Source organism: Chaetodon trifascialis, chromosome 17, assembly GCF_039877785.1.
Source record: "Chaetodon trifascialis isolate fChaTrf1 chromosome 17, fChaTrf1.hap1, whole genome shotgun sequence".
Taxonomy (NCBI): domain Eukaryota; kingdom Metazoa; phylum Chordata; class Actinopteri; order Chaetodontiformes; family Chaetodontidae; genus Chaetodon; species Chaetodon trifascialis.
In genome coordinates this window covers 6,374,846-6,401,801 of record NC_092072.1, presented here as the reverse complement: position 1 = coordinate 6,401,801, position 26,956 = coordinate 6,374,846, and the positions used below count along the sequence as shown (strand labels likewise).

At 44.1% G+C, this 26,956-nt stretch overlaps 2 protein-coding genes across 5 annotated transcripts in view; one reads left to right on the top strand and one right to left on the bottom strand.

The window, feature by feature from the left end:
- Nucleotides 1-19,189, top strand: part of LOC139345377 (exostosin-1c) — an 83,043-nt gene extending 63,854 nt beyond the window's left edge. For 2 of the 4 annotated variants that reach the window (XM_070983914.1, XM_070983915.1), the window contains exons 3-12: nt 4,791-4,884; nt 8,292-8,399; nt 10,640-10,759; nt 12,921-13,053; nt 13,527-13,645; nt 13,839-13,934; nt 14,375-14,461; nt 14,567-14,727; nt 18,154-18,325; nt 18,410-19,189. In XM_070983914.1, coding sequence (XP_070840015.1) covers nt 4,791-4,884; nt 8,292-8,399; nt 10,640-10,759; nt 12,921-13,053; nt 13,527-13,645; nt 13,839-13,934; nt 14,375-14,461; nt 14,567-14,727; nt 18,154-18,325; nt 18,410-18,595 — 1,276 coding nt within the window. In that variant the 3' untranslated portion in view covers nt 18,596-19,189. Of the gene's footprint in view, nt 1-4,790; nt 4,885-8,291; nt 8,400-10,639; nt 10,760-12,920; nt 13,054-13,526; nt 13,646-13,838; nt 13,935-14,374; nt 14,462-14,566; nt 14,728-18,153 lie in introns of all 4 variants that reach the window. The other 2 variants (XM_070983911.1, XM_070983912.1) reach the window with 1 other exon arrangement.
- An 828-nt stretch (nt 19,190-20,017) lies between these two features.
- LOC139345380 (mediator of RNA polymerase II transcription subunit 30) lies at nt 20,018-24,788 on the bottom strand. The gene is made up of 5 exons (XM_070983919.1): nt 24,616-24,788; nt 23,939-24,175; nt 22,930-23,088; nt 22,591-22,680; nt 20,018-21,495 (listed from the first exon to the last, which is right to left on the bottom strand). The coding sequence occupies exons 2-5, from the start codon at nt 24,161-24,163 to the stop codon at nt 21,400-21,402; spliced, it is 570 nt and encodes a 189-aa protein (XP_070840020.1). The 5' UTR covers nt 24,164-24,175; nt 24,616-24,788; the 3' UTR covers nt 20,018-21,399.
- Between the last annotated feature and the right edge of the window lie 2,168 nt (nt 24,789-26,956).

Here is a 26,956-nt window from a genome sequence, read left to right as displayed (position 1 = left end):
CAGTCAGTTAATTCAAGAGCGGCTTGATAATCAATGCATCATTTAGCCCTTTTATTTATGCTAAACATATGCTGGTTCTATCGTCTTAAACCTGCATTAACTGATTTTGGGGCCACTTGGAGGCAGCAGAAACAAGCTGTAAACACAGCAGGGGCATATTTTTATAGTAGCTTAATTTAAACATCCGGCAAACACGGAGCAACATTCATTTGGAGTCGTGTTTGTGTCCACCTGATGGATTATAAGTTGAATGTTCACTCTCCTTTTAGCTCAGTTTTGGTCTTCACTCGCGGTCTTTGGGTCTCTAGCTGCTAAATGCTCCAAGTATTCGCCGGCTAGCTGCTAACTTGTTCAGCCTGCTGTTTGTACAGTGGTGTTCGCTGAGTTTTAGAGCCTTTTCGCTGCCTGCTGCATCTGGAAACAATGCTAATCATGAGCGAACCGAAACATTTAAGTTTGCAGGCTGTAAAACCAAAACGATTGGCTGAAAGACGCTAAAAAACCTCCACAGAACTGAGAGGAACTGCAGAGTATTGACTACAGCAGCTTTAGATTTAAGGTTTTGCTGCTTTTTATATCAACATAGTTTGAATATTGTTGGTTTTAGATGATTAGTTGTGAAAAAAAAATCACTATTTTCTGTGATTTTAGAGATAACAGTGAAACAAAATAGAGTCTACAGATGAATCCATGGTTCGGTACACAGTAAACAGTATATTGCGCTCTTGGTTGCGTGCTTGCACAATAGCTCCACCGTATTCATTCACTTATGCACTTTGACACAGCAGCAATCTACTACTATATCTGTTCTGTAATTAAAGGTAATCCATCAGACGGTAGATCCGAGTACATTAACAGTGTGGGCTCGCAGATAACAATCATGCAAAATGCCATCCAGTGCACGCGGCGTTCGTATGAACCCTCCCTTATTACAGTGTAAATGCAGAGTATACGTGTACACAACGGCACGCATACTGTATGCATGCTCTCCCACATTAGCATGCAGGGAGTCTAGCGCAGTACATTCCTTGCCAGGCACAATATGAAATGACATGCATGCAATCACACACACATGAATACACAGTGAGTCATTGTTATTTAGCTGGGCTTACCTACCGGCCTCCAGTCACAGACGCACAGACTCGCTCAGGCAAAAGCTCAGGTTTTAATGTCTCCTGATAAGCAGAGGACGGATTTAAAGGGACGGTTCCCCCAAATTACAAAAAACATTTTTCTCACTTAGCTCAACGTCTAGAGCGCCGCAAAACCTGCATAACTGCTTCATGAAACATTGGTATTTTACATGAATCTTCATCAATGAGATGACATTTGTCAAGTATTTAATTCACTGGACTTCCCAAAAACAACCATTCCAGTGTGGTGCTGGATCCATGGACTGTTTCCCAGTTGATTTTTGTAGCTGTCTGTAGCTTGTACACAAAATGATGATACTGTGTTATAAGATTGCAAATACTGCTTTTTATGCAATGCAGTTTTTCAAAGCTGCGAGCAACGCAGACATTTCATTTACCTCCAGTGTGTCGACAGAGCGGATAAAAGCACATCTATCTGTTTGTAGATGAGAGCAGATGCAAGTGAAAAATCTGTTTGATCGATTACTTTGATCACTTTGTCCATTACTGGATTCATATTTTGGTCCAGTGTCAGAAATTGGTGAAAGATGTCCATCACACGTTCACAGAGTCCACGGTGACGGCTTCAGAACCAGTTTTCATCTCAAACGTATTTAGTTTAACATCATGTAACACCAAGACAATGAGGACTTTTCAGATTTGAGAAGCTGGAACATGAAAATTCTTGACATTTTCCTCCAATTGAAAATCCAAATAGTTGCTAATGAATTTTCCACCAAGCGATTAACAGACTAATTGTTTCAGTTCTAATGCGGGCGAGCCGATCCTTGAACACACACAAGTGCACAGGCACACATTCACACTGAGGAAGGTCAGAGAGCAGCAATGCAGCACAAATCCAATCGCATATGCAAACCTTCACCGCAACCTTTTAGGCTTCCCGATGGAAAGTATGGACCAGAGGACAGCCACAGACACGTGCAGACTCAGAGATGCGGAGACAAAGGGCGGAGAAGACGAAAAGAAGGGAGTGAGGAGTGAGGGAGGCGCACAGCAGGCCTGGCTGTTTGTTGTTGGAAACAAAGTGCTGTTAAATGATTTACTTGTTCCCTGCATTTAAGTACGCTCCCTCGTTAAAGAACAGCAGACTGGTCGACTAGACTGCTGGATCCAAACGGACCCGACGCGCACCGGCGCACGCGCACGAGCTGGCTTCAAGCTATGCATTGTCGAGCACGCGCTGGTGCACACGCACGAGCGCGCACGCAAGCGCACAAACTGCAGGAAGAGAGAGAGAAGTGGGTCAGACCAAACAGATCAGTCTCAGTGCATCTGCAGCGTGCAGGAAGTCCCGCTGCCTGACATTAGATACTATCCATGCACACACGCGACACACATAAGCAGGAAAATATGAATGTTTTGTCACGCAAACACGCCCAAAGTACGCAAGGAGAAGTACATATATAAATACTTTTTAAGTATATATACAGAGTTGCACATTTTTGCGCATGAAATCTCCAAACTCATGAACTCCTGGCGCAGCTAAATGAATGCGCTTAACTAAATCCTGAACTCAGAACAAGATTTGGACACAAAATCCCTCCGAAATATATCGTGCACATCTCGTTAAACGTCGTGACGGATATTTTCGCGCGGAGATTGATTTCCAGTGTGCGCCAACGCTCCGTGCTGGAGATTTATATCGCCGCAGATGCGCACGGATCCATCACACGCCCACGCACGCATGTATACATGTGCGGCAGCGGCCATGGCAAAGCTGTATCAACAGGTGGAGGAGTATGGGAGGAGAACCGTGGCGAACGCCGAACAAGGCTGCCTTTCAGGAAACCGATGCCAGTGTTTGTGTGTGTGTTTTGACACATCCATATTGAATATACACGCTCGCACAGTGACATCCATTCAGATCTTGATGTCCAGGGCTGAGTGCGGCGGCGCTGAATGATGCCAACACCAGCAGTGAAATCCCAATTTTCTCATCCAGGGAGCGGGAGAGGCCTGCCTCGCGTCAGTCATGGAGGGTTAAATAAACGTGTCGGCTGGTGAGAAGATTAATGGCGGGTTTGGCTGTACACTGACTGTTTCTTCTGCAAGCTAACGAGCAGAAAGCTGGGTGCGGGGAGCGACGGCAGGGCGCAGGAGAGGAGAGAGCAGGGTGAGACTCACTCCACCGCGAGGCCGCTGCACCGCCCGTCCCACTCGCGGATGAAGGCGAGCATTGATGCAGAGGTCTCCACGTGGCCTCCTCTTCTTCTTCTTCGTCGCGTGAAATACGAGCGCGCAGCGGCGCAGCTCACCGCGGTGACGCGCGGCAGCCGCCAGCGGGAGCGGCCCACTCCAAATGTCTCACTTTGGCTCGAGTTCAGGCCCTCTTGTCTACAGCACAAATCAATAGAGAGCAGAGATTAGGGCGTATTTACTTATGAGCTCAGTGATGGATATACTTTCCAGCGTACAGTAGCTATCTGTAGTGGTGCCAGCGTTTGTGTGGAGGAGGGTGGGAGAATAGACTGAAGATTTATTACTGTACATAATCTGAGCCATTATGACTAAACATTAGGAATGGAAAGCCACAGAAATTCTGCGACAGATGTTAAATGTCATATATCAAAAGGAGCGTGCGTCGGCGCAGCGGCAGGCGGTTTATTAGATTTGTTTGTTATCGCTGAGCTATTTCACAAAGTTTGAGGTCTGTGCTTTTCTGGTGCCCTCCTCCACAGATCAATATATTGATTGTTGACAGAGCAGCTTTTCTTGCCAGTTTAACAACCCTCTCCTCGCTTTGCAGAAATCTGGAATTTATAAAGCATTATTATTAACAAACCAAACTTTAAATTAAATCATGAAAATTAATAAAATGAATGTATCATTTCCATCCTCCCTGAAAACTCTAGTCTCTTTCTTTACCCACAGTTTTGGCCAATCAGAGGCTCACTATTGTAAAATAAGATAAGATAAGGTAAACGTAATTAATCCCACAATGGGGAAATTAAATTGTTACAGACAGCGAACAAGGTGTGAAACAGAACATGTAGAACAAATAGCCAATAAAAAAGATACAAAATAAAATCAAACAGTATGACTAATACTAATATCTTGGTGTCTCAGCTCAGAGATGTATAAAAAGGCTGAAAAGAAAACCACATCTTTGCAGTCAGGTCAGCTTGTATCTCTGTTTCTGATACATAATTTCATGCAGTTAGACCGAAAGTGTTCGACTGTCCTCCAATTTAGCCTCCCACCACCACAGAACTTATTGAACTGTGACTCTCTGGGAGACTTTGTAAGATTCATCTTAAACTTTGTCCCTGGATGCATCCTTGTGTAGCGCTCTCACAGTCTGAAGCTTTGGCTTTCTGTAACAGCTCTCATAGAAATCCTTCTTCACTCTGTTCTGTCTTACCACGGCGCAGAGCCATCGCACAGGAATTTAACCCCATACCTGCTTTTACTAGTGACTGCAGCTCAAGGTCTGTTTTCTGCACCTGTTTTCTGAAGTTTGGAATAAAATCCCACGTCGTTTTGGAACGTTTATGTGGATTTTACCATCTTGAGAATCAAAATCCTCATCAAGTCTCATCTCAGCCCCTCTGAATTAAGTATATGTCCATCACTTTCTGTTAAGTCCTGTATTCTTTGTGTAGATTGATGTATTTTAACTCTTCTTCTCTCTTTTAGGTTTGACTACCAGGAGCTCCTCCACAACTCCACCTTCTGTCTGGTGCCTCGAGGTCGACGCCTGGGCTCCTTCCGCTTCCTGGAGTCGCTACAGGTAAATATTACTCACTGCAATACACACCACGAAACAGCATTGGTTACTCAAGCCTCCTTAGCAGTAAATCAGGCTGTATGTGCATGGGAGGTTGCTCTATTTGTGTTTTTCTATGTGCTCTTCTCACTGGTTAGAGGTGGGTGGGGCTCAATTGGGAAAAGTTGATGTCATGAAGCACCAATGAGGATTTAGCAATATTTGAGTCAGAGGTTGTTTGCTTATGCTGCTAGCGCTGTCAATCAAATCTGATTTAACCACACACACAAAGAACAAAATTGGCTGCATTTACTTGATCTAAAACTCTTAATAATCACTAAGTAGACAAGCTAGTGGTGCCTCACTCGTAAACCCCTGTATAACGCTTTAATGTATGGAGAGGATTTCACTTTTTAAGCGCGTTTGAAATCTGTCCAGGAGATCCTGCAGAACTGGTCACTGCACATATTTACTGCAAAATCTGATGTTGTTCAGCTGCTCTGATAGTAAACCTTGTGAAAATGCGAAAAAAAAAAAAAAAAAAAAAAAGCCACAAGCCTCAGCTGCATTGAATGAATCCTGCTCTCAGAGATCTCTGTTAAGTCCTCGCGTTTTGATCATTTTCTGAGCAGCATGCTGCTGAAAGACCGAGCAGGGTCGCATATAGATGGCACGCTTGGTACATTTTTTTCATGATTGCAATGCAAGGAATCCTGATCAACTCCTGCTACAGTCCATGTTCGCTAACGTTGCTCCACACAGCGCGTTAACATCTGCACTGTGGACGTTCCCCAAAGCTTGTGTCCATCACCATATTCAGATTAATGCTTTGAGAGTGAACAACTGCCGCATTTACCGTCATCTGCGCAGAGGGCGATCAACCCACACATCCTGTCATCCACTGTCAGCGCAAACACATAAATCTGCTGCAGATTTGTCTGTATTTAATGTTACTGCTCAGAAGTCAAGATGCAAAACATCTGCCACGTACGGCACAAGATCATTGATTTCTAAAATACTGTATGTGTCAACGAGTATAAATCATCCCCTCACACATGGGCAGGCTGTGTCAAATCTAATTACATAACACCGGCAAGTAATGTTGATTTATATTCTGTGTGAAGCTGTGTTGTTGTCTGTCCTGCATTCATCCCGCCTGAGTACTTTAGGACTCTCCAATTTCTCCGAGGTCCACAAAAACAAACAGCTAAAATGTCTGCACGCCAACACAGCAATCATCAAAACATTAGCTGCAGCATTTCCCTCTGCACAGCTCACACTGACCAAATTACACTTGTACAGGAAAGAGCTGCGATTCAGTGAGATCCAGCTCGTATACAGTTCAATCAACGGGGAAGTGCACAGGATGCAGAATGTTTATGTTCCAGAGCCGGCATTTATGTAGTCTTTTGGTTATTGACACCTTAATGGTCACATCTGCAAGTGTTTTCCCCAGACCATTGTGTTGTGTTGAGTGCAGATCCAGACATAAAGGCTTTATTTGCTATTTGCTAGGCCTTTTAAACTAAAATGGGTCCATTAACACACGCGGACGCGCACGCACACACTCGTACAAACACTGGCCTCGTTCATTTAAGTCCATCAGTGAAATGTGCAAGTGTACAAACAATGAAGAAACCGCAGTCAACGGAGTGAGAGAACGGTTTAAACCCGCCGGGCCGCTGCAGCTCTCCCTCCGCCACCCAGGTCGTCAGTCTCACACCAGTGCAGGAAGCAGTAGTGGCTGTTTTTAGATTTGCCAACACTGAACTCTCTGGCTGCTACGCCGTTCCCTGGCTGCACTGCTCTCTGGGGCTGTGTGTGTGTGTGTGTGTGTGTGTGTGTGCGTGCGTGCGTGTGTGTGTGTGCATGAATGGTCCGGAAGCATCCATAGGAGTGGCAGCCTGCCCCACCGCTGATGTCTGCTGAATGGACAAATGCACACACAGCCCACTCGGCTTGGCAGCAGGCAGCAGTCACGGCCCCCTTCTCCTCCTGTCTTCATTCTTTGTCCTCTCTTGGTCTTCTCTCTTTTCCATTCGAGGCACTTTTGGAGAATTTTTCGGCTGTGGGTTTTTTTTGTTTTTTTTTTTCTTTTTTTACATTTTGGTGCCAGCCGAGCCCACAAAAGAACTGGCAATTACCAATGTGGCGAGAAACTCACTGCCAGCTTTCCAGTATACACACAGACACACATTTGCACACTCCTCCACATACACATTTACTCAAAGCCTCCCCGTCTTCATCTCCCAACGCAAACAAACCAAAAGCAACCACACAGCATCAGCTTTCATATTACCCTACCTCCAGGCAGGGAGGGCTTGAAATGTTTGAAACTCTCCCTCGGAGTGCCTCATCTCTCAGGGAGAAGACTCAGGCGAGCCTCGGGCTGCATTTCAAATTTAGAGGCCTTGAATTATCACTCTGGGAGTCTTTGCGTGACCTCGTTGTAACCCGAGGCTGATTCTGCCACATGCACACACGTACGAGTCGTCCTATTTGCCGGAGTGTCCTTCAGCAGGTCCGTTCTCAGATGAAATGCAGCAGCGTCGGGAGCCCCGGTGGGCCGGAGAGAGCGTTTGATCTCCACCACTTTCGGCTGCTGTTCTCTGGTGGTTTAATTAGAAAAAAGTGGAAAAACAAATAACACCCAGGCCTATCAGCACTCCAGACCACAGCGAGCACAAAGAGGAAGGGAGCAGGGTGGGATGAGAGTGCAGCAGAGAAGAATGGAAAGGAGTACAGAAGAAGTGTGAGGAAAGCCACAAAAAAGAAAAGTGGAACGACATCAAAAGGCTGTCAGCAAACGAGGGGATAAGGCAACATCAAAAATCCACTTCAATAAAGCATGATGCCTCCACGTATCAGCCGTTTCCTTCTCATGCTCCTCACATCCCCTCTGTTCCCTCGGTTTGCCTCCTTCTCTGCAGATGTCCCCTCAGTGGTTGTACCTAATTAGTACACAAAGAGCTGGCCCTGTCAGCCACATCTGTGTATGAGTGACAGTCTTTAGCAAAACCTCCAGGGCTTCCTGGGAAAGGAGAGATACGAGCTGTTACTCATTCCAGCCACCCTATAGGGGTCTCTCACACACACACACACACACACACACACACTCAGCTGCACATGCATTTACACACAAGAGCATTGATCATGTTATCTGCTCAGCCTGGGATATCACAGCGCCAAGCAGCTGGGACTGAACTCATACAGGCTGTGTTGTATTCATGCAGCTGCAGTACGTCATGTTATGTTGTTTACTGCCAAGGAGGAGCCGGCAGCAAGGGAGGAACCCAGTCAGGCTGCAGCTGATCAAAATTAAAGTGATATGTATGGAATTTTTCAGCCTGCTCTGCGTGATAGCAGTTGTTTTGTCAGTGCCTCTGTCTCTCTAAATTCTCTGAATGCTTTGTATTCGTGTGTGTGTCCAGGCAGCGTGTATCCCCGTGCTGCTGAGTAACGGCTGGGAGCTGCCGTTCTCTGACGTCATACAGTGGAACCAGGCAGTCATCGAAGGGGACGAGAGATTACTGCTACAGGTAACACACGGGGGCATTTTGCAGGTGTAACTCGTCCACCGTGATGACCGGATTTACCATTAAGGTGTCCAGGGCTCCAGCAGGCCGCGGGCCATTACTGTACTTTCAACGATAAAAATCAATCGGCAAAGTGCCATCACCAGCAGATGGTACAAACAGCAGTCCAGCAGATCAGAGCAAGTTTATAGGTTGTTTTGGTCCATCCGAACAGGTTTCAGCATTTATGATGTTTTTTGCTGTAACATCTGTAGCGAACCAATCGAAAGATTCATTAAAAAGCGATTTTAAATCCGGTTTTATGCTGTCACGTAGCCCAAACTTTGTGTTTGAGCCGTGCTTCAATAAATGAGGTCATCTTGTGTTGGGCAAACCTCAGCAGATGCTTTCGGTAGTCCAAAAAAATGGACCAAAAACGCAAATGAGTCGCTGGCCGTGCGCCAAATTAATTAAAGTAAATTTAGGGAATTAGAGAAAAATGAAACTGCCAGAGGTGGGACGAAGTCTGACAGAACAGATCTGCTTCTGTTTCAGCCAGTGCAGCGAACAGTTGGCTACACGGGCTGCTTAACAGGTTGGTTTCACTTGGACCACATCCTGAAGCGTAGCTTTACACTTCAAGTCTAGTTTCACGCGTGCAGCTATAGTGATACAACCCTGAGCGCTGCCAAAAGACAGGCGACGTTCACTCAGTACGGTACCTGAACGCATCGTGTGCTCACTGAAGCTGCTGCTCTGTTGCCGTGCTGCTAGCTGTTAGCTGTGATGTCCAAAATCAAGCTCCAAGTCAACACAAACAAGTCTCAAGTTCTAAACAAGCACTGACAAACACGCCTTCCCGTCCTGTCGGCACTTTCCTCGCAGAAGACGTGAGTTTGTGAGCGAGCCTCAGTTAGTTCAGACACGTCTGTAGTGACAGACGGACGTAGATGACACAACGCTGTCAAAGTTTTAGACAGAGATTACAACTAGACACCAAGGTGTCCATTTCCAATAGTAATCCAGCTTTAACTGCTGTACTGGATGCTGATTTGTCTCAGGAAAGTAAACCTCTAGAAAGACACATGAAAGAAATGCAGAGTGAGAGATTGCACTGAGTTACAGAAGCCGGCCCAGACGTGACGGCATGACTTGGGCTCTCTGTTACCTGTATCAAACGCTGTGGTTACAGGGTGGGGCCCTTTGAGATTAAACAGGCCTTAATCCATCCTCAGTTCAAAAGCACTCACTTGCTCATCCTCTGTGTGTCTCCTCACACATCCACACAAATAAACACAATGAGAAAGCAAAGCCGGCTCGTTCTCAGCTACAACCTTTATCTCCCTCAGACAAATCACATCATGTCTCCTCTGCATTGATCCGCTTCGATCCCGGCCAATAGAGGACACGAATTGGCATTCAGCTAATGAGCAGCAACAAGCCCCCGAGAGCTCCGAGCAAAGACATTTCCAAATTATGGCAGAATTGGATTGAATGAGCTGACCTCATCAGCGGCGTTTCTGCACACCTGCAAAACTCTGACATGGAAACGCGCAAACTGTGAATGCACACATTCACACTGTGTATGATACGAGGTTAAGGAGTGTGAGGCTCGTGCAGAAGAGGCTGAGCGAGGACAGAGACTTCAGACAAACTGAGGACGACACTACAGTGAAGCCGTCCTTCGGATGTACTTAGTGGAAAGAAAAGGAGAAAGCGGGAAGGATGGAGGAAAGAGAAGAGGGGGAGCGAGGTGAAACAGTGAAATGCAGGGGGAGAGGAGCAGCTGAGATTTCGCGACCTCCCGGCTTCTTTAAGTGGCGCTCATTAGAAAATGTGTGAAGACAGAGGGGTTTAAAGGAGTCAACCGTTGTTTTTTCCTCAGTTCAACATGGCTTTCTTCCACTTTGAGCCGCTGAGCTTAACTCTCCAAGTGATTAAATCAATTTGGTGATTTACGCAAAAGCCCCCAAAGTAGTCCTTACTAATTAAGGTCTAATTATCTGGACAGCAGACCCCAAATCAGCTGTGTCACAATTTGTTTTGCTTTCTTTTGTTTTTAGGGCCAGATTAAACAACTATTTGATTTAGTTTATGCAGTTTGATCGCTTAAATGCCTTTTTCTTTCTACGTCTATTTCAAGAGACGCAACTTGCTTTAAAAACAAGTTGAACTCTTTGTGGGTTCTTTTCTCTGTTCTTTTTAATTATTTCTTCTTAATTTCCCTGTCTGGATCTTTCACTCGTCTCATCTTTTGTCCTCAGGTGCCATCCACAGTGAGAGCAGTAGGAAATGAGAGAGTCCTGGCCCTCAGACAGAGGACCCAGATGTTGTGGGAAGCCTACTTTTCCTCTGTGGACAAGATCGTCCTCACCACGCTGGAGGTCAGCCTCGGCCTGAACACACTCAGCATAAAGTAACAGTGAAATTCATCCACGTCTTTGCAAAGTATGCAGTTTGAGAAGATCTGCCACGTAGTGACGACTTGCAGGGCTAGTTGCTAGCTGCTGAGCTAACCTATAATGCTCTAGCCAGCTGGGAACATGCTAGCGCTACTCAGTCACAATGGCTTCCTGAGCTTTCTATTTTGTCTGTACTTTGACATTTTCTTCTCAGGATTGTACATTATATCATTCAGAAATGAGTTATTCTCATCCTTCCAACATTACATGAACGCAGTATTAGCGGCAGGGCTGGTTGGTGAACTGCTGTAGCTGGTGGGCTGCGTGCTAACATGCTAGCCAGTTGTTAACATTGAAGTGCTAGTAAGTGAAAAGCTCACAGAATTCCTTTTCTGGCATTTTGTTCTTGGGTTCGTAGATTATTTCATTTACTTATTTCACTTAATTTAATTAAGTTTTTACCTGAGAGTGAATAAAAGCTAACTGACAGTTAGCAAGCTTGTTAGCGCTGTTGCTAACAGGACAGTAAGTTCACAGATTATTCAAAAGGCATGTTTGTCCCATTGACTCCTTCCTGGTAACTGTCTAAAAATCATTCTTTTGTGTAGCAGTGCATAGTCCAACAGAGGAGGGCTAAATGAAGGGTTCAGTAAAAGTGGATAAGGTGCGATAGCTTCCTCCATTTTGGATTTTGCAGCAGAGTTTAACCAGAACCGAACTCTGTGAAAAATTCCATCAGACTAAATGATTTTGCTGGAAAATTTTGCGTTTTTAAACACTGGTCTTAACACAAGTCTGTCGCCTACTTTGCCTGTATCATATCAAATCTTAGCTTTAACCCCCTTGCATCTCTCTTAACACAAACACTTACGGCAAGTGCTGCTTTTGGCCACTGAGTGTTGGTTAGAAGCTTCATTGAAATGTTTATACTCCTACCGTACCATTCTGTTGAGGAATGTGCAGCAACATCCAGTAAAAACATCTCCAAAAAGAAGCCACTGCTGTAAACACAGGTCTTCTGTTGAACACACAGCCACAGTTCCTACCTCTCAGCGGTTTACTGCCCGTGTGCTATCATCAGTCCCCGCTTTCCGACGAGGTTTTCACATCTGAATCAAACCACTTCTCCATCATTATGATTACGGGGTTGGATCTTGGCCCATGTTCTACATTTCTACTCTTTTACTATCTCAGCTGTGTGTTGTGCTGTTGGTCTGGGGAGCATTTCAAAGCCACATCCGATCCTGAAGCCTCACAGAAATCCCCTAATGTATAGAAATGATATATCATTACGATGCAAATATAAGTCTCAACCTGCTCGCTGTGATCAGACTGCTGAGGTTCAGAAAATGTTTCATCTTTGAAAGAGTCTTTGCAATATCCAGAAGAAACAGAGAGCCGGATTATTTCCCCTGATTTTCGCAGCTCTAGCATCAATCGCTGCTCATCTGTCCGTCTTTTGTTTCACCCCCGTCTTTGAATGCGCTGTGAAGAAATGTACTTCAAAGGAGTTGCTCCAGCTAAGAGAATGTCATTTGAAGGTTAGCCCAAGGGTGAGATGATGCATGAAGAGAAATAACTGCCTCCTTACATGAGCAGTTTTTGCACACGCTGCTGGTTGGCAATTTTTATCATGTAAAAAAATGTGCGGAAACAAAAAACTTAACCCCTCAGAAACCTGAAGGAATCACACAGTGAGCGGCAGGCTTTGCAAGTCTGGCAGCCCCCAGTGTATATTCTTCTGGGGATTTACACTAGCGATAATAAAGGAGAGGTTCTGGAGGTTGGTGATAAGCTGCTTATATATATACAACATGCAGAGGGGAACCTCTCCTCATGGGAGACAGCTGTGCAGTCAGCCTGAGGTCAGTGAGGCAGAGGGCTGCAGCGTGGACACCTCCTATTGGTGCCAAACAGGAAGTACACCGAGCGTATTATAAGGGATTGCTGGAATATGCAAACACAAGTCTGTCAGGTCTCAAATTGCACTGGAGTTTACATCAAGCTCAAAGGCTCCCATCCACCGGCTTAGAGGGTAAACTGAATGCGGTGCAGGTTTACACTAGACGAGCACAACAGCAGCCTCACAGTGCAAGCGAAACGTTCTGCCTCTGACGCTGCAACCTTTTTTTCACCTCCCCAGATCATTAAGGACCGTGTGTTCTCTCACATATCGAGGAACAAGTACATGTGGAACTCGCTGCCAGGCGGCCTGCTGGTCCTGCCAGAGTACTCCACTCACCTCGCACATTTCCCTTTCTACTACCTGGGATTAGGTGAGCACACCCTTCATTTGAATAAGCCTGCACAACATGCAAATCTCGCCTTCACAGGAGGGCGATGAGAAGATTATGTGAGAACTGTGGAGTAACCAACACTCGGCCATCAAATCTTGATCAAAGATTTATTTGTCTGTTAGCTTTCATGCTAAAAATGCTAAAATATATGTTACAAATGTGGATTGTTATTATTTCAGTCTATGTAAAGCTGCAACACGTTTTTGTGTGAGGGAAATTCAGACAATCCTGGTGAAATTTGGTGCAGTCTGTATGTTGCTCTCAGCAGCTCTCTACCACAGTGCCTTTTTTGATACCACCACTGGGGGGGAGGGGGCTTTACATAGTTCTAACGATCCTTAATGGATAATACAGATACACTTGTCTCTTGTATAAAAGAGCACCTCATAAATATTGAAACAGGTGAGACTCTCTGTCTTACCCTCACATTATTTTTTCATGACCATGTTCAGGGGTCAGTCCGGGTCAAGAGTTCACTGCTGTCATCCACGCCGTCTCCCCATTGGTCTCCCAGTCTCAGCCAATCATGAAGCTGCTGCAGGTGGTTTCCAAGTCAAAATACTGCTCGCAGGTAAATAAGAAAAGAGACGATGATGAGATTAAATATAACGCAGCCACACGTACAGTCTTCCACAGTATGTGCTGTCAACCATCCAGTTTTACCAGCGTACCGTTTGATTGATGTCAGCCGCTATTTCTGATCAGTCTAATGCGTCACTCTGTGTGTGTGTGTTATGTGAAATTCGCTTCCCCTGCTGCTCTAGATCATCATTCTCTGGAACAGCGAGAAGCCGCCGCCCAGTCGGAGCAAATGGCCCCCCATGCCCGTCCCCCTCACTGTGACAGACGGCAGGAGGAAGGTGAGGACCAGCGCCGCTCGCTGGAGTCTGCTCTGACGTCTGACTGACAGCATGACAAACTGTGACTGGCCCAGTCTGTTTATGTATCTCTCTGTCCTTCACTCCGTCTCTGTGACTCCCGTCCTTCTGCTTGATATGTATTTCTCTGTCTGTCTTTCTTCCTATCCACGTATATCTGACATGTCCACCGATCCGTGTGGCGTTCGCTTTCATAAATGTCACTCACTCTCATTCTCAGGCTTCGTTTCACTGCCTTTCTTTTTTTTTTTCTTACTCCCAAGGCAAAATCTATAGTGATTCACTCATCTCCATCACTCGGCATGATTCACTGTAACATGATCATCTCTCGCTCATCCTCATAACCTCTCAAAGCACAGGCCAGACAACATGTAGCCTACAGTGCCAGAACTAAAAGACTTCCTGCCGTATTTCCCTCTCAGACCACCAGTCGGTTCCTACCTCACGTTGCCATAGAGACAGAAGCAGTGCTGAGTCTGGACGAGGACACGGTCCTGCTGACCAGTGAGGTGTGTGTGCACGTGTTATTAATAAACACACAGCAGACCTGCACACACACATAGAGGTCAATATTCCTGCAAAAGTGTCCAAGTGTTCCATTTGTGCACTCGCAGGTGAACTTTGCCTTCTTGGTGTGGCGGAGCTTCCCCGAGCGGATCGTGGGTTACCCTCCCAGAAGCCACTTCTGGGATCCCCTGAAGCGCGCCTGGGGCTACACCTCTAAATGGACCAATGACTACTCCATAGTCCTGACTGGAGCTGCCTTCTACCACAGGTACACAAACTAAACTGAAAATGCCATTTGGAGCTCCAGAAACTTTCTTTTTTTTTTATTATTTTACCTCATAATATGTTTTCATTCATTACAACATGTGAAAAAGACTAAATGTCTGCTTCAGACGTGCTAGCAGGGAACAGTGGTGTTTTTAGCTAAATGCTAAGGTCTGCATGCAAAAATGTTCATAGTAACAACACTAACATGCTGATGTTTACAAGGTATAATTATCATAATTCATCATCTTTAGCCTGTTAGCATGCTAACATTAGGTAATTAGCACCAAACGCAAAGTGCAGCTAAGTCTGAAGGGAATGTTTTGCAGGTGTTTTGACCTGATGATGGTGTTAAAGTAAAAGTCAGGAGATCATATGAAGTTTTTCGCACTTGTCCTGTGAGGAACATGAATGTCTGTACCAAACTTTGAATGCCCGTACAATATTTCATACCTATCCATCCTTTTGAGATATTACAGACTGACCGACTGACCAATGTAGCTGTCCCTTTAGCCACACTGTTAGCTTTGGCTAAAAACAGGAAATGCCCCATATCCTTTGTTTTTGAATGCTTCAGATATGTTCTCATTATTAACTTACAAGAAGCATGCATGCATACACTTCGCCCGACTAAATGTAGACACGCGCGTACACACTCATACAACTGAGATCAAAACAGATTGCCTCTCTGAGATCAGCAGCTAAAAACAAGGCACAACTTCATGAAGTGCAGCGACAGCAAGCGTAATGACACGGATCTCAACATGAAAAGCAAAAAGGGACAATCAAACAGAATAAAGTAGCATCATGGAAAATTATATGTGTGTGTGTCAGCGAGAGGAAAAGAAAAGCAGAGGATGAATTACTCAGGGATTACTTCAAGCAGTTTGATTAATTTGAAAAAGCCTGAATTCGATATGTGCCGCTGCAGAGGGCTGCGAGCTCTGATACAATATGAATGTAATTACTCCGCAGTCAGGGCACTTTAAAAGCTGCTGAAACCTTGCAACATTTTGAGACAAAGTGGTCATTTTTGTCAGCAGTTTCTTTGGAAGCACATTTTTGTCATGCTAATTTGAATCTTTAGCCACGGCCCATTGGTTATTGGCCCACTGATATTTGCAAGTCCCATCTGCATTACCTCAAATGCCCGTTTCACCACTTAAAGAGAGCAATGACAATGAGCAGCCCGTTAAAACCTGCCTTTCTCATTGTGAGAAACCCACGCTTTAGTCTTTCACATGCAAATTTTCTAATTACTTACTGTATATTCTATCAGTGAAGTGATGTGACAGCACACCAAATGGCTTTTTCACAATAAGGCTGCATTGCAAAAAAACCCCAAAAACATTAAAGGACCTGAGTGTAGGATTTGGGGGGATCCACTGGCAGAAATGGAACATAATATTAAAAAAAATATGTTTTCTTTAGTGCAGAATCACCTGAAACTACGAACTTGGAATGAGCTCGTTTTATCAACAGAGGGAGCAGATCCTTTTCCACAGAGGCCACCATACTGCACCAACACTGGCTCCAGAGAGGACTTTTTGTTTTCCTTTACCTGAGGGGCACCGTAGGTTTCCCTACATGCTCGGAAAGGGACGTTCGAGGCAAGGCGGATTCAGTTCTTTGCAATCGGCACCCTCACTGCTACATCCTCCAGACTGCTCCTTTAAATGTGACAAGATCCAACAGGAAAACGCAACAACAACCTACATAAAGTTCATTGTTGTTAATTTGGCATAAAATATATTTAAAAGAAAACAGTGGCAGTTGCTACGTCTGACAAATGTAATGCAAAATTACCAGCTGAATAGAAATCACTGCACTAAAACCTCCGGCCTTGAAAGCTGGAGGAGTGGAGAACATATGCATTTGTACCACAGGGCTTTAGCTTGTTGTGCACTAAAAATATCAAATCCCGCCGGTGGTGAAATGGTTAACTTGTCCCAGATACATATCATCAACATACATCACACCATCTATTCTTTTCTGCAGATGTTACCAGGTCTGATGCCGTACAGGTACTGCTCGTCTGGCCTCCACCTGTGATAAAGCGGCGATTATTCTGCACGATTTTTACATTTTTATATTAGGTCTTTAGCTGTACCTGTCGAAAGAGATTTACTGTACTGTGAGTGCAGCACAAGAGGCAAAAAACTGTAATTGGAGACTAATAATAGTGGGACAGAACATCAGGTCCGTGGTGACAGATGTATCAAAATAGTCCTGCAAGAGCAACAACAGAGCAACGTGTAAGGTGCGACGTGTGAAAATAACAGCTTATTTTTGGTTAAATCCTACTTTCTTCACATCTCCGTGATTTCTCCTCTTCTTTACATTTGATTTTAGAAAGCACGTGGCTGAAATGTATCACCATCCTGCAGGTGATTATTCTTTCAGTTGGTGCCATTTCGTCTTTCCAAAACTAGAATGTGCAGCGATTTCAGACGTCACCACTCAGCCCTGCAACACTGTGATCAGGAGGTAGAAAACGTCCAATAAGACAGTATAACCCTGAACGCTGTTTAAAACATAAAGCAGAACGTAACAACGGTGATCCTTTTTGACATACTCAACTGAAGACAGCACAAAGACAATTTATTTAATATTTGAGCTCATCAGCTTCATTGATTTGTGTAAATATCTGCTTATTCTGAATTTGATCAAAGACGTTGGGACAGGAGCAACTTAAGACTGGGAAAGATGATCCAAAAACACCTGTTTGGATCATTCCACAGGTAAACAGGTTGATTGGTAACAGTGTGCTCAGTTCACTTTGTGAACACGTGATTGGATGAGGGATGTTACTGCATGGGCTCAGAGACACTTCGTAACACTGCTGTCAGTAAACACAGCTCCTTTGGAAATGATCGCGTTCTGTTTTTATTTATATTTTACATCCAAACTTCTTTTGGAATCGGGGCTGTGTAAGAAAACTCAGCAGCGTCTTTTTTGTTTGTGAAAGCTGGTTTATGTCAAAGCGTCTTTGATGTAGACTCAGTACTTACTTTCTTTTCTTTTTTTAATCAGTTGGTGTTCTTCTCTCGTTGTCAAACAGAAAAATGAAGCAGTGTGGTGAACGTCTGCAGTGAAATCACTGCTACTTAAGTCAACAGAAAAGCCTGCTCTGTATAATAAAAAGCTGCTAAATTAAGCAGAGGACAGAATTTCGATTTTTACTCATAATTTAGTTTCACTTTTTGTTTTAACTCGCATTCTCGTTTTTCTTCTCATTTCTGTTTTGCATTGATAAAATGAGTTGGTGCTTTGTGCCTCACTGCTGTGGATGAAGCGATCAGCAGCTACTGGCTGAATATCCTCTGTAACTTGTTTGCTCTCATTAAAAAATCCAGAATGCAGATGTCCTATCCACTTTTGACTGTTCTAATAACATTATGCACATGTCTGTTTGACACCTGCCCCACAGGTACTACCACTACCTGTTCTCCCACTACCTACCCCAGTCTCTGCGGACTCTGGTGGATCGCACCTCCAACTGTGAGGACATCCTGATGAACTTCCTGGTCTCTGCTGTAACCCACCTTCCACCAATCAAAGTGGCCCAAAGGAAGCAGTACAAAGAGCTGCCCAGTCCACAGGTAGGCGACCGTTGGTGTCACGTGTGTTTAGTGCTGTCAGGTCAGTGCTGGATGGTGGATGACGGTGTCTTTTCTGCCTTCCAGGGTACGAAGAGTGTCCCCTGGGCCAACCCGGAGCACTTCAACCAGCGGCAGGAGTGTGTCAACACCTTCGCCAACTGGTTTGGCTACATGCCCCTGGTCCACTCTCAGTTTCGCCTGGATCCAGTGCTCTTCAAAGATCAAGTGTCTGTCCTGCGCAAGAAGTACAAAGACCTGGAGAGAGCGTGAAACCGACGGACAGAGAGGCCGCGAAGCATCAAGGTCTGGTCTAGTGGCCTTTTGTACAGACAAATGGACCAATCAGTGGTGGACAGTCAAGACGGGACGCTCAAGACTGTGTAGGATGTGGACAAAGTGTCAGCGTGGTCCATTTGTGACATGGACAAAGTACAATCATCAGACAGACCCTGGTGGACTGTATACATATAAATATGGGAGAAAATGGCTGATACAAGTTTGAAAGGAGCTTCAGATGATTCTCCTGCCTCCGTGAGTCTGGTGAGACAAGAGAGGAGGACATTTGGGGGCCTTTAAAGAGTCCCTGTGATTGGGCCTCTCGCTGAGAAAGGACAATCTCTATTGGACACAAAAAAAAAAAACGAGCGCGTGCAAACACTTCAGATGTCGGTGCTATTGCTGTGACAGCGAGAGGGGAACGGCGAGCTCATGCCAGAAGCACCCAAGGGACTGGTATTGGTGCCATGCACTCCAGCTGTCAGTGTGTGTCTCAGCGCTACTGTGCAGGGACTGTTGCCGTGGAAACAGATCATTTCACATCAAAATGCTAACTGTAAAACCAATAAAATGATTTATAAATGCAAACTCACGACGCTGCACGCATTTCTCCCCTGCTTGGCGCACACCCTCTATTCAAACAAGACCAGGACGTTTATTTTCGGCAGAGATGAAGGAGGCGCATTTTAAGATACTGAAATAGAAAAACACTCCAGTGGGGCCAATAGTAGTCGCCCATATGTGGATCCTGAGCTCCACATGTGCCAGGAAGACAACAGGGAATAATCTGGTTGCATTGGCAAGAATGGCAGTATCACCCACTTTCTTGGAAAAGGTGGTAAAAATGTTGATTTAGTCAGAAACAGGAAAAACCAGACTAAAGACGGCTCCTGTAAACATCATTGAAAGTCCTGTTTTCCCACTTGGTTGTTTGTTCTCTAAAATATTGAAATATGCTCATCATTAAGGTGACATCTTCAGATTGCTTTTGTCTGACCAACAGTGCAAAAACTTACTTAACTCGCCATCACAAAACACAGAAATACTGACATCTACGATTTTGATTCCTGCCGTCGAAATGGATTTAAACTGTTTTCTCTGCTGCCTCGACTAATTGCACTCCTACAACCCCGATCCCAAAACAGTTTGGACGCTGTGTGCAACGTAAATAAAAACATAATGCATCACGACACTATCACCTGTTTACCCTGTGGAATGATCCAAACAGGTGTTTTGGAGCATCCCACGCCTTTCCTTTAGTCTTTAGTTGCTCCTGTTTCAACTGGTTTGAAATGTGTTGCTGCATCAAATTCAGAATAAGCCGATATTTACAAAAATCAATCAAGCTGATGAGGTCAAACATCAAATCTGTTGTCTTTGTACTGTTTTCAATTGAGTTTTCATTAAAAAGGATTAGCAAATTATCACTGTTTTATGTTCGAACAACTTATTTTGGAATTGGGGTTGTTCTCTCTATTCGCACGATTCTTCGATAATTACTAGGAGCCCACTTCACATTATGAAAACACATGCAGCTCATATAAACCGAGACAAGCATGACAAGCAGATTGAATTAGCTGTGAAATTATTCCAAATACAATTACAGCAATCAAAAGCGGCGCTCCATCACATGTCCTCTGTGTTTTTGTGCCTCTGGGACTCTCATTGTCTTTGATCCGTGTTGTAGTGTAGGAGCATTACACTGATGAGCTGCTGGTGTGTAGAGGAAGCTGAATACAGAGGTTCAGGGTCAGAACATGCATCATTACGTGTTGGTGGATATGCCTTGATGTATTTATATATCATCTCCATTGTGAAGGAGACGTGCATTCCCACGCCGGCCCTCAGGGTTTGAAGTGACACAGCGGAGGACACACTGCAGAGACTGAGCTGGCCGATGCTGTTTTTAGAAGCAGGACTTTAAAGAATATGTTCAAAATTTTGTTAAAAAAAATGTTTATTTAATACGAAACAGAAACGACCCAGTGGGCCTGCCTTTTGTCCCACAGCTTACAAAAATAAATTCACAGGCAAGCAAGTGTCAGCACCCTCAGGGTAAACAGGTGTGCTGTCTAACACTCAGTAAGCTAATCTCATTAAGCGCATGCCCACACACACACACACACGCGCACACACACACACTTATGTACAAAGCACCTGAGATACATAGCTGCCAAGGGGCTAATTTAAATTCTGAACCCATAGTGTTTTTACAACTGGCAGAGTGTAATAAGGGAAACTGTTCCTGCTGTAAACACAGCCGTAAGATCAGTTTCTGTGCTTTCTGGAGGAATTACCTGCAATGAATTCAAGTGTGCCTGGTGTCGAGTCAGCACCTGGGGGCAAAACACCGGGAATATGGTGTTTTAAGATAAGTTTTTGTTTTGTTTCCACTGTGGCATTACAGGTTTCAGCTCATTATTAAACTGGATGAGAACAAGGGTCCATAACTTATCTGAACAAACACAGGGTGACAGAGTAACAGCTGTAGAGCACGTGGCAAACACAAACAGGCTGTCGGCTGCCTTGAACGGAGAGAGGAGCAGGAGTGTATCAGGTTGACACAAGCTTATTACTTTTTTTTAGGCTTTCATCCCATCTGATCTCATTAATAGTTCCCCCCTCAACAACCTCAACAATACATAATAAACAGCAGAAGTTCTTGAGAGAACTGTGAGTTTCAGTGATGAAGGTGTACCTAAGTGAGGGGTCCCACATTGAAAACCCACCAGAAATTCCCTTATTTCACCTTCTCTTTGCCTTCATCTGTGGAGAAATGCACCTGTGGCTCTAGTGGATCATTTCCTAAGCGTCAGCATGGCGTTGACATCCCACAGCAGGTTCCTCATCTGATCCATCAGAACCTTCATCTCCTGGTTCTTCTGACGTACCTTCTGCAGGCGAAGCAGAGAGACGCGTATCACCAGTTAGTAAAACTCCTTCAAAGCATCCTTACTTCTTACAGAATCAGGACTCAGGCTTATTTATGATGCCTGCTGGAGGATTTTGACAGAAAAGTAAATATATGTCTGCTTTAAACTGGTTTGCTGTTGTTGATGAAGCACACAGGCTTACCAGCCTCAAGCAACATTTGCCACTGGCTGCCTGGTGGCTATTTCCTAACCGACCTGAAATCTCCATCTCACGGGAAAATTGGCTCTACTGTTTACAAAAACAACACCCTGATTTTGAACATTTACTGAAGCTGCACATGGTGCATGGTTTCACCCACATCACGCATCGGGGGCGGCAGCTCAGGCAGCAGAGTGGGGTTCGATCCCTGGCTCCTTCAGTCTGCATGCTAAGGTGTACTGAACTCACTGGTGTGTCAGTGTGTGTGTGTGTGTGTGTGTGTGTGTGTGTGTGTGTGTGTGTGTGTGTGTGTGTGTGTGTGTGTGTGAATGGGTGAATGTGGCATGTGTTGCAAAGCGCTTTGAGTGATCACACTAGACTGGAAAAGAACTGGATACATGCTGCACATTTCCCACCACAGGGTACCCTTGGTCTGTGTCAGTACTGCCACCTAGAGGCATTTACAGGGGACTTGCTTCCTAAATGCTAAATATTTTGTCACGCTCAAGTGTTTTTAAACGCCTAATGGGAGGCCCACTTTCATTTTTAATGGCAAGAAAATGAAACAGCCTGAGCTGCCATATATATTGCATCACATTGTAATGATGTATTGATTGGTTAAGCAGCAGTCTATTGATTTCATTTAAGAAGCTGCAGCAGTGTTGGACTTTAAATCTTTATATTTCGCTAGACTAAGTATCACTTAAATACCTGCAAATATGAGGCACATTTTGACAATCTGTGGTCACTTCACTGCATGCCTTTTATTTATAAGCTACTGCAGTACTATTTGTATTGCAATCTGACAACACCGTAGAGAGGTGTCACTGTATTCGCTCAGTTTTCCAATGCGGAAAAGATGTGTGAAGTTACAGCTAATTATTTATTGTGACTAAAAAAAGCAAAGAGGAACTTGCCTCCAGAACCTCTTTTCTCTCCTGGTTGACAGCAGGACTGCACGGCTCCACTTTCACAGAAACCAGCTCCTCACCAACATACGGCAGAAGCTGAGGACATAAAACACATTAAGAAAGAGATGTTCCGCCTGCTGGACAGAGTGTAACAAAAGGCAAAGGGCACACTGACAATTCTGCAAATGCATTAAATCGAGCCCCGACAGAGAGACTGAAAGTCCTTATCAGTACAGTATGTGTCTCATCTAGTATTTATTATTTATTTCCTAAAAAAGCTAAACAGCTGAAGAAGCAAACATGGGAAACTAGTATCTGAGCAGACGTTTTGGGCTCCTTCCTGACCTCTGCGGGCCCCTCCTGCAGGTCAGAGGTCATCTCCACACAGCGTTCGTACAGGAGCCGGAGCTTTCTGAACAGCAGGGTGAGCTGCCGCAGGTGTTCCTGCAGCTTCCCAAAGCGGTCCTGGTACATCGCCTGGCTCTGGGTCACGCCATTAGGAAGCTAAGTCAAAGAAACACGGCGTCGCTCATCAGTTTTGCAGGTATCAGACTAGTTGGTGGGCAAACCATGTTTTAATTTTCTGTTAAATAAAAGGTTGCTACGCTGAGACAGCATCCAGAATTTCTCTCTCTCCGTCGTATTTGTAGTGTATTAGATATACGAGCATGTGGATGGTAACGTAGCTGCTGAGAGTTTCCAGAGCAGAAAAGAAAAACTCACTCAGTTTAATGGACAAGGACAAGCTGGGAGAGGTGAGTTACACACTGAGAAACACAGCGACACACAATTAGAGACACAGATCAGGTGGAGATGGATGAGGCTGAGTGGGACAGATGCTGACAAGCATGCCAAGCAGATACGCCAAAAGGGAGGACGGGACAAATCCAGACTGACAGATGACAGAGGAAGCCCTTAAGCTAGAAAAACAGCAGCCAGTCAACTGACATTCACACACACCTGATGGGGGACAGAAAATATTGTAGGATACTTAGTGGAGTTTCCTCACAGTCAAATGTACTGAATTCTAATATTCTGACCCACTGATCTATGAAGATAAAGGTGGACAAAACTACTGCTGACTGGACAGTTTCAAAGAAAAATGAATGTACAACTTTAAAATCTATTATTTGAATTCTCCAGTTTCTCCAGTGTCGTGACATTTAAAAACTTATTTCTGAACCTTTTGTTAAAAAAAATAAGCGACTGCATAACGAAACCATAGGCTCTAGAATTTAGACCTTGCAAATGCCTTCAGTTTTTACTCTATATCACACACACTTTAAGATGTGGGGACACTTTCTGTTCATCCAAAACATTTTCTTTAGCTGTTCAACAGTCTTGTGTTCAGTACCTGTGTGGCTCGTGTGATCTGGAAGATCTCCATGGTGCGAGTGACGATGTCCTGGACAGTCTCCTGTCCAATCCGACAGAGGAACACTGGGGAAATCTCCCTCAGGGCTCCCTGAGGGGGCATGGGCTGCTGGCCTGGGGCTGAGGCAGCGCTGGGGGGCAGGTGGGGCTGCTGCTGAGGGGGCATCCCCGCCATCCCTGGCTTCTGAGGTAATGAGGCTGCCATCAGTACACAAATCTAAGGGAAGGAGATGAGATTGAGATGAGAACACGAAGGTGATAGTTTGATAAACGTGAGTCCCCCAGACTCGACTTAAGATGATGTCACAAATGGGGCTAACTCACGAGCGGCTAACACTAACGTTAGTTCATTAGAATAACTGAAGGAGTTTCAAACTGACAATACTGCACGAAGTCGGACATTTCCTGAAGATGTGACGATAGTCAATCCACCAGATATACATACACTGTTATCAATAGCAAAACCCACAAGGTCAAAACTTCCATTCTTGTACGTACTGAACTAAAGAAGCACGGCGTTTTTACTGACTAACTAAAACTAGTCTTGGCGGCTAACCAGGCTAGCCTAAACAATCTAATGTAATGATTCAAAAAGAGGCAAGCTAGTTAGCCACTAGCCTGCTAGCTAGCTGGCGGCGAGAGCAGAAAACCGTTTACCTGAATAAACTTCCTTTGTGTAAATGCCGTCCAAATATCTCCCGCTTGCTGTAGTAACTGCCACGAATAACGTTTGTTCGATTTATTATCTTAGATAAGACATGTTGAGATCGTTCCACTGATTTCTTTCAAAAAGCGCTGCACGTTGTTGCGTCGTTGCGTCACTTCCTGGCAGAGAAGGCCACGTTTCTCACCACTAGATGGAGACAGCAGATGTTCAGTAAAGAGAGCGGCTCATTTGCTACAATGCACCAATCGTGGAAGTATTCACAAGTTAGTATAACTTGAGGTACTGCACATGTACTGCAGTACCTCAAGTAAAAGTAGTAACTGAGTTTATGTACTTATTACAAAACACATTTACATTTATGGAATATTAAGAATAGTATTACACATCTGTATTACTGATGGCACTGTAAATACTGAATAACATTGAGTATGGCTCCTTTAGTTAGTTATACTGACACATATCCTGCAAATATTACTGTTTAAAAGGTAAGTGCATAAAAGATCGTCCTGCATCAAATAAGGTATCTTTACATGGAACTAAAAACCACTTTCTTTCATAGACTTAAGTGTAGAAATACTAATGAAATGAAGCTTGCACCAACATGTAGTAGTAACAATACTTTTTAGGGTTAAATGAAGGTCACATGAGTGAGACTTGTTTTCCTTGAGGCCCAGCCAGTCCAATGACATTCAGTAATGCCTGCTTTCTTTACTGGCTAAATCAGTGTGACAGACTTAATCCATATTTACTTAAGATCAAAGGTTACATTGTGACAGAACAAAAGTTTTAAGGAAGTACATGCAGTGCCCTTTGCTGACCTGAACAAACATATGTAACAAGGCACAGGTATCAGTAGATAAAACCAAATGAAGTTTGGTTTAGTTTGTGTGTCCAAGACAAAAAAAGTCTCCATTTGCATATATTTTCAATTTCTTCTGAGGCCAGAATGAAAAAAGTTAAGTAGAGTGCAGAGAAACTGAGGGGAACAGAAACAGAGCAAGAAAAAGAAAACTTCTTTGTCTCCGCACGCTGTGTTGCTTCAATAAATTGTCTGTCCTCTGCTTTGACAGTGAACTCTTGGGATGTTTCTATTCTGCTCCATCACTTTGTTTTCCCACTTCACTATTTTCATAAATTTGGCTCATTGTAGCGCATCAACTTGAACTTTACTGGTGTCCTGAGGGAGATTTGGTTTGCAGGTTGGCATTACTGAGGCACTAAGGACAATGAACAGCAGGGACAATCAAAGAATTAAGCGTGTTAGATATACGTTGAACACATTTTGACCTCATGGTTTTGTGTTATTCGATGGTAATACTCAGAGCAAAGCCTCTTCACGAGACATAAAGTCCAAATATAACTCTACTGATACCTTGAAAGGTAACACCAATGAAAGGTAACACCAATGAAAGTTAACGTTACTTTCCTTATTGCATTCTTTGCTTTTATTACTTGTTTGAAACAACACCAGAAGGACATTTTTATAAGATATATACTTTTATTGTGGATGTGCCGGAAATAGACCAACTGTGCAAAGAGTCTAGGACTTAAAGATAACGTTTATTATTTACAACATGTACAGTATAAGGTCAGATCACGCTCTGTCAGCTGATTTTGTCAATAATTGATATTACTTTACAGAAGTATGTGCCTTTTAGCGACACTGGTAGTGTACAGTAGCTCTAGGGATGGAAAAGTTGCTCTACTGGTCCAACAACTGTTCCCCAGATGATGAATCCGGTGGTTGTGAGTGAAATGTCACAGCAGCTGTTGGATGAATTGTTATGACATTCGGTGCCAGCAGTCACAGTCCCCTGAGAACGTACATTAAAAAATTTTTGGTGATCCCTTGACTTTATATCTAGCACCAACATCACGTCAAGTACTTTGATTTATAAAATAAACCTGCAAAAACTATATTCCCAAACTTTCCCACCAACCTCAACTGTACTTTGTGTAGCACCAATTAGCAAATGTTAGCATGCTAACATGGTAAACTAAGACGGTAAACATTAAACCCAGCCCTGTCTCCTAGAAATTGTTTTTCTAAACAACTAATTTTGAGGGAAAAGAATGCAGATTGTTTTCTAATGAGGAAATGTTAAAGCTAAAAATAAGTGTGTTAGCATCGTATGTATGTATGTATATGTATTGTGTGTTAGCATGCTGATGTTAGCAATCGGCTCAAAGCTCCACCGTGCCTAACAGCCTGATGGAGCCACCAGCAATGGCTTGTTTAATCTTGTTATTTGCATATCTTAGAATGAAACATAATCTGTGTTCTCCTTTCACCTTCAGAGGCAGCACACTCATGAGGACTTAAAGGAAGGA

Bases quoted from the DNA above. Each gene is read 5' to 3' on its own strand.
- LOC139345380 (XM_070983919.1), bottom strand. From the start codon at position 24,163: ATGGCAGCCTCATTACCTCAGAAGCCAGGGATGGCGGGGATGCCCCCT. The intron at 23,089-23,938 runs GTACTGAACACA...TCTTTGACTTAG, and splicing joins AGATCACACGAGCCACACAG to CTTCCTAATGGCGTGACCCA. The intron at 21,496-22,590 runs GCAAGTTCCTCT...CTTCGCCTGCAG, and splicing joins AGAGAAAAGAGGTTCTGGAG to AAGGTACGTCAGAAGAACCA.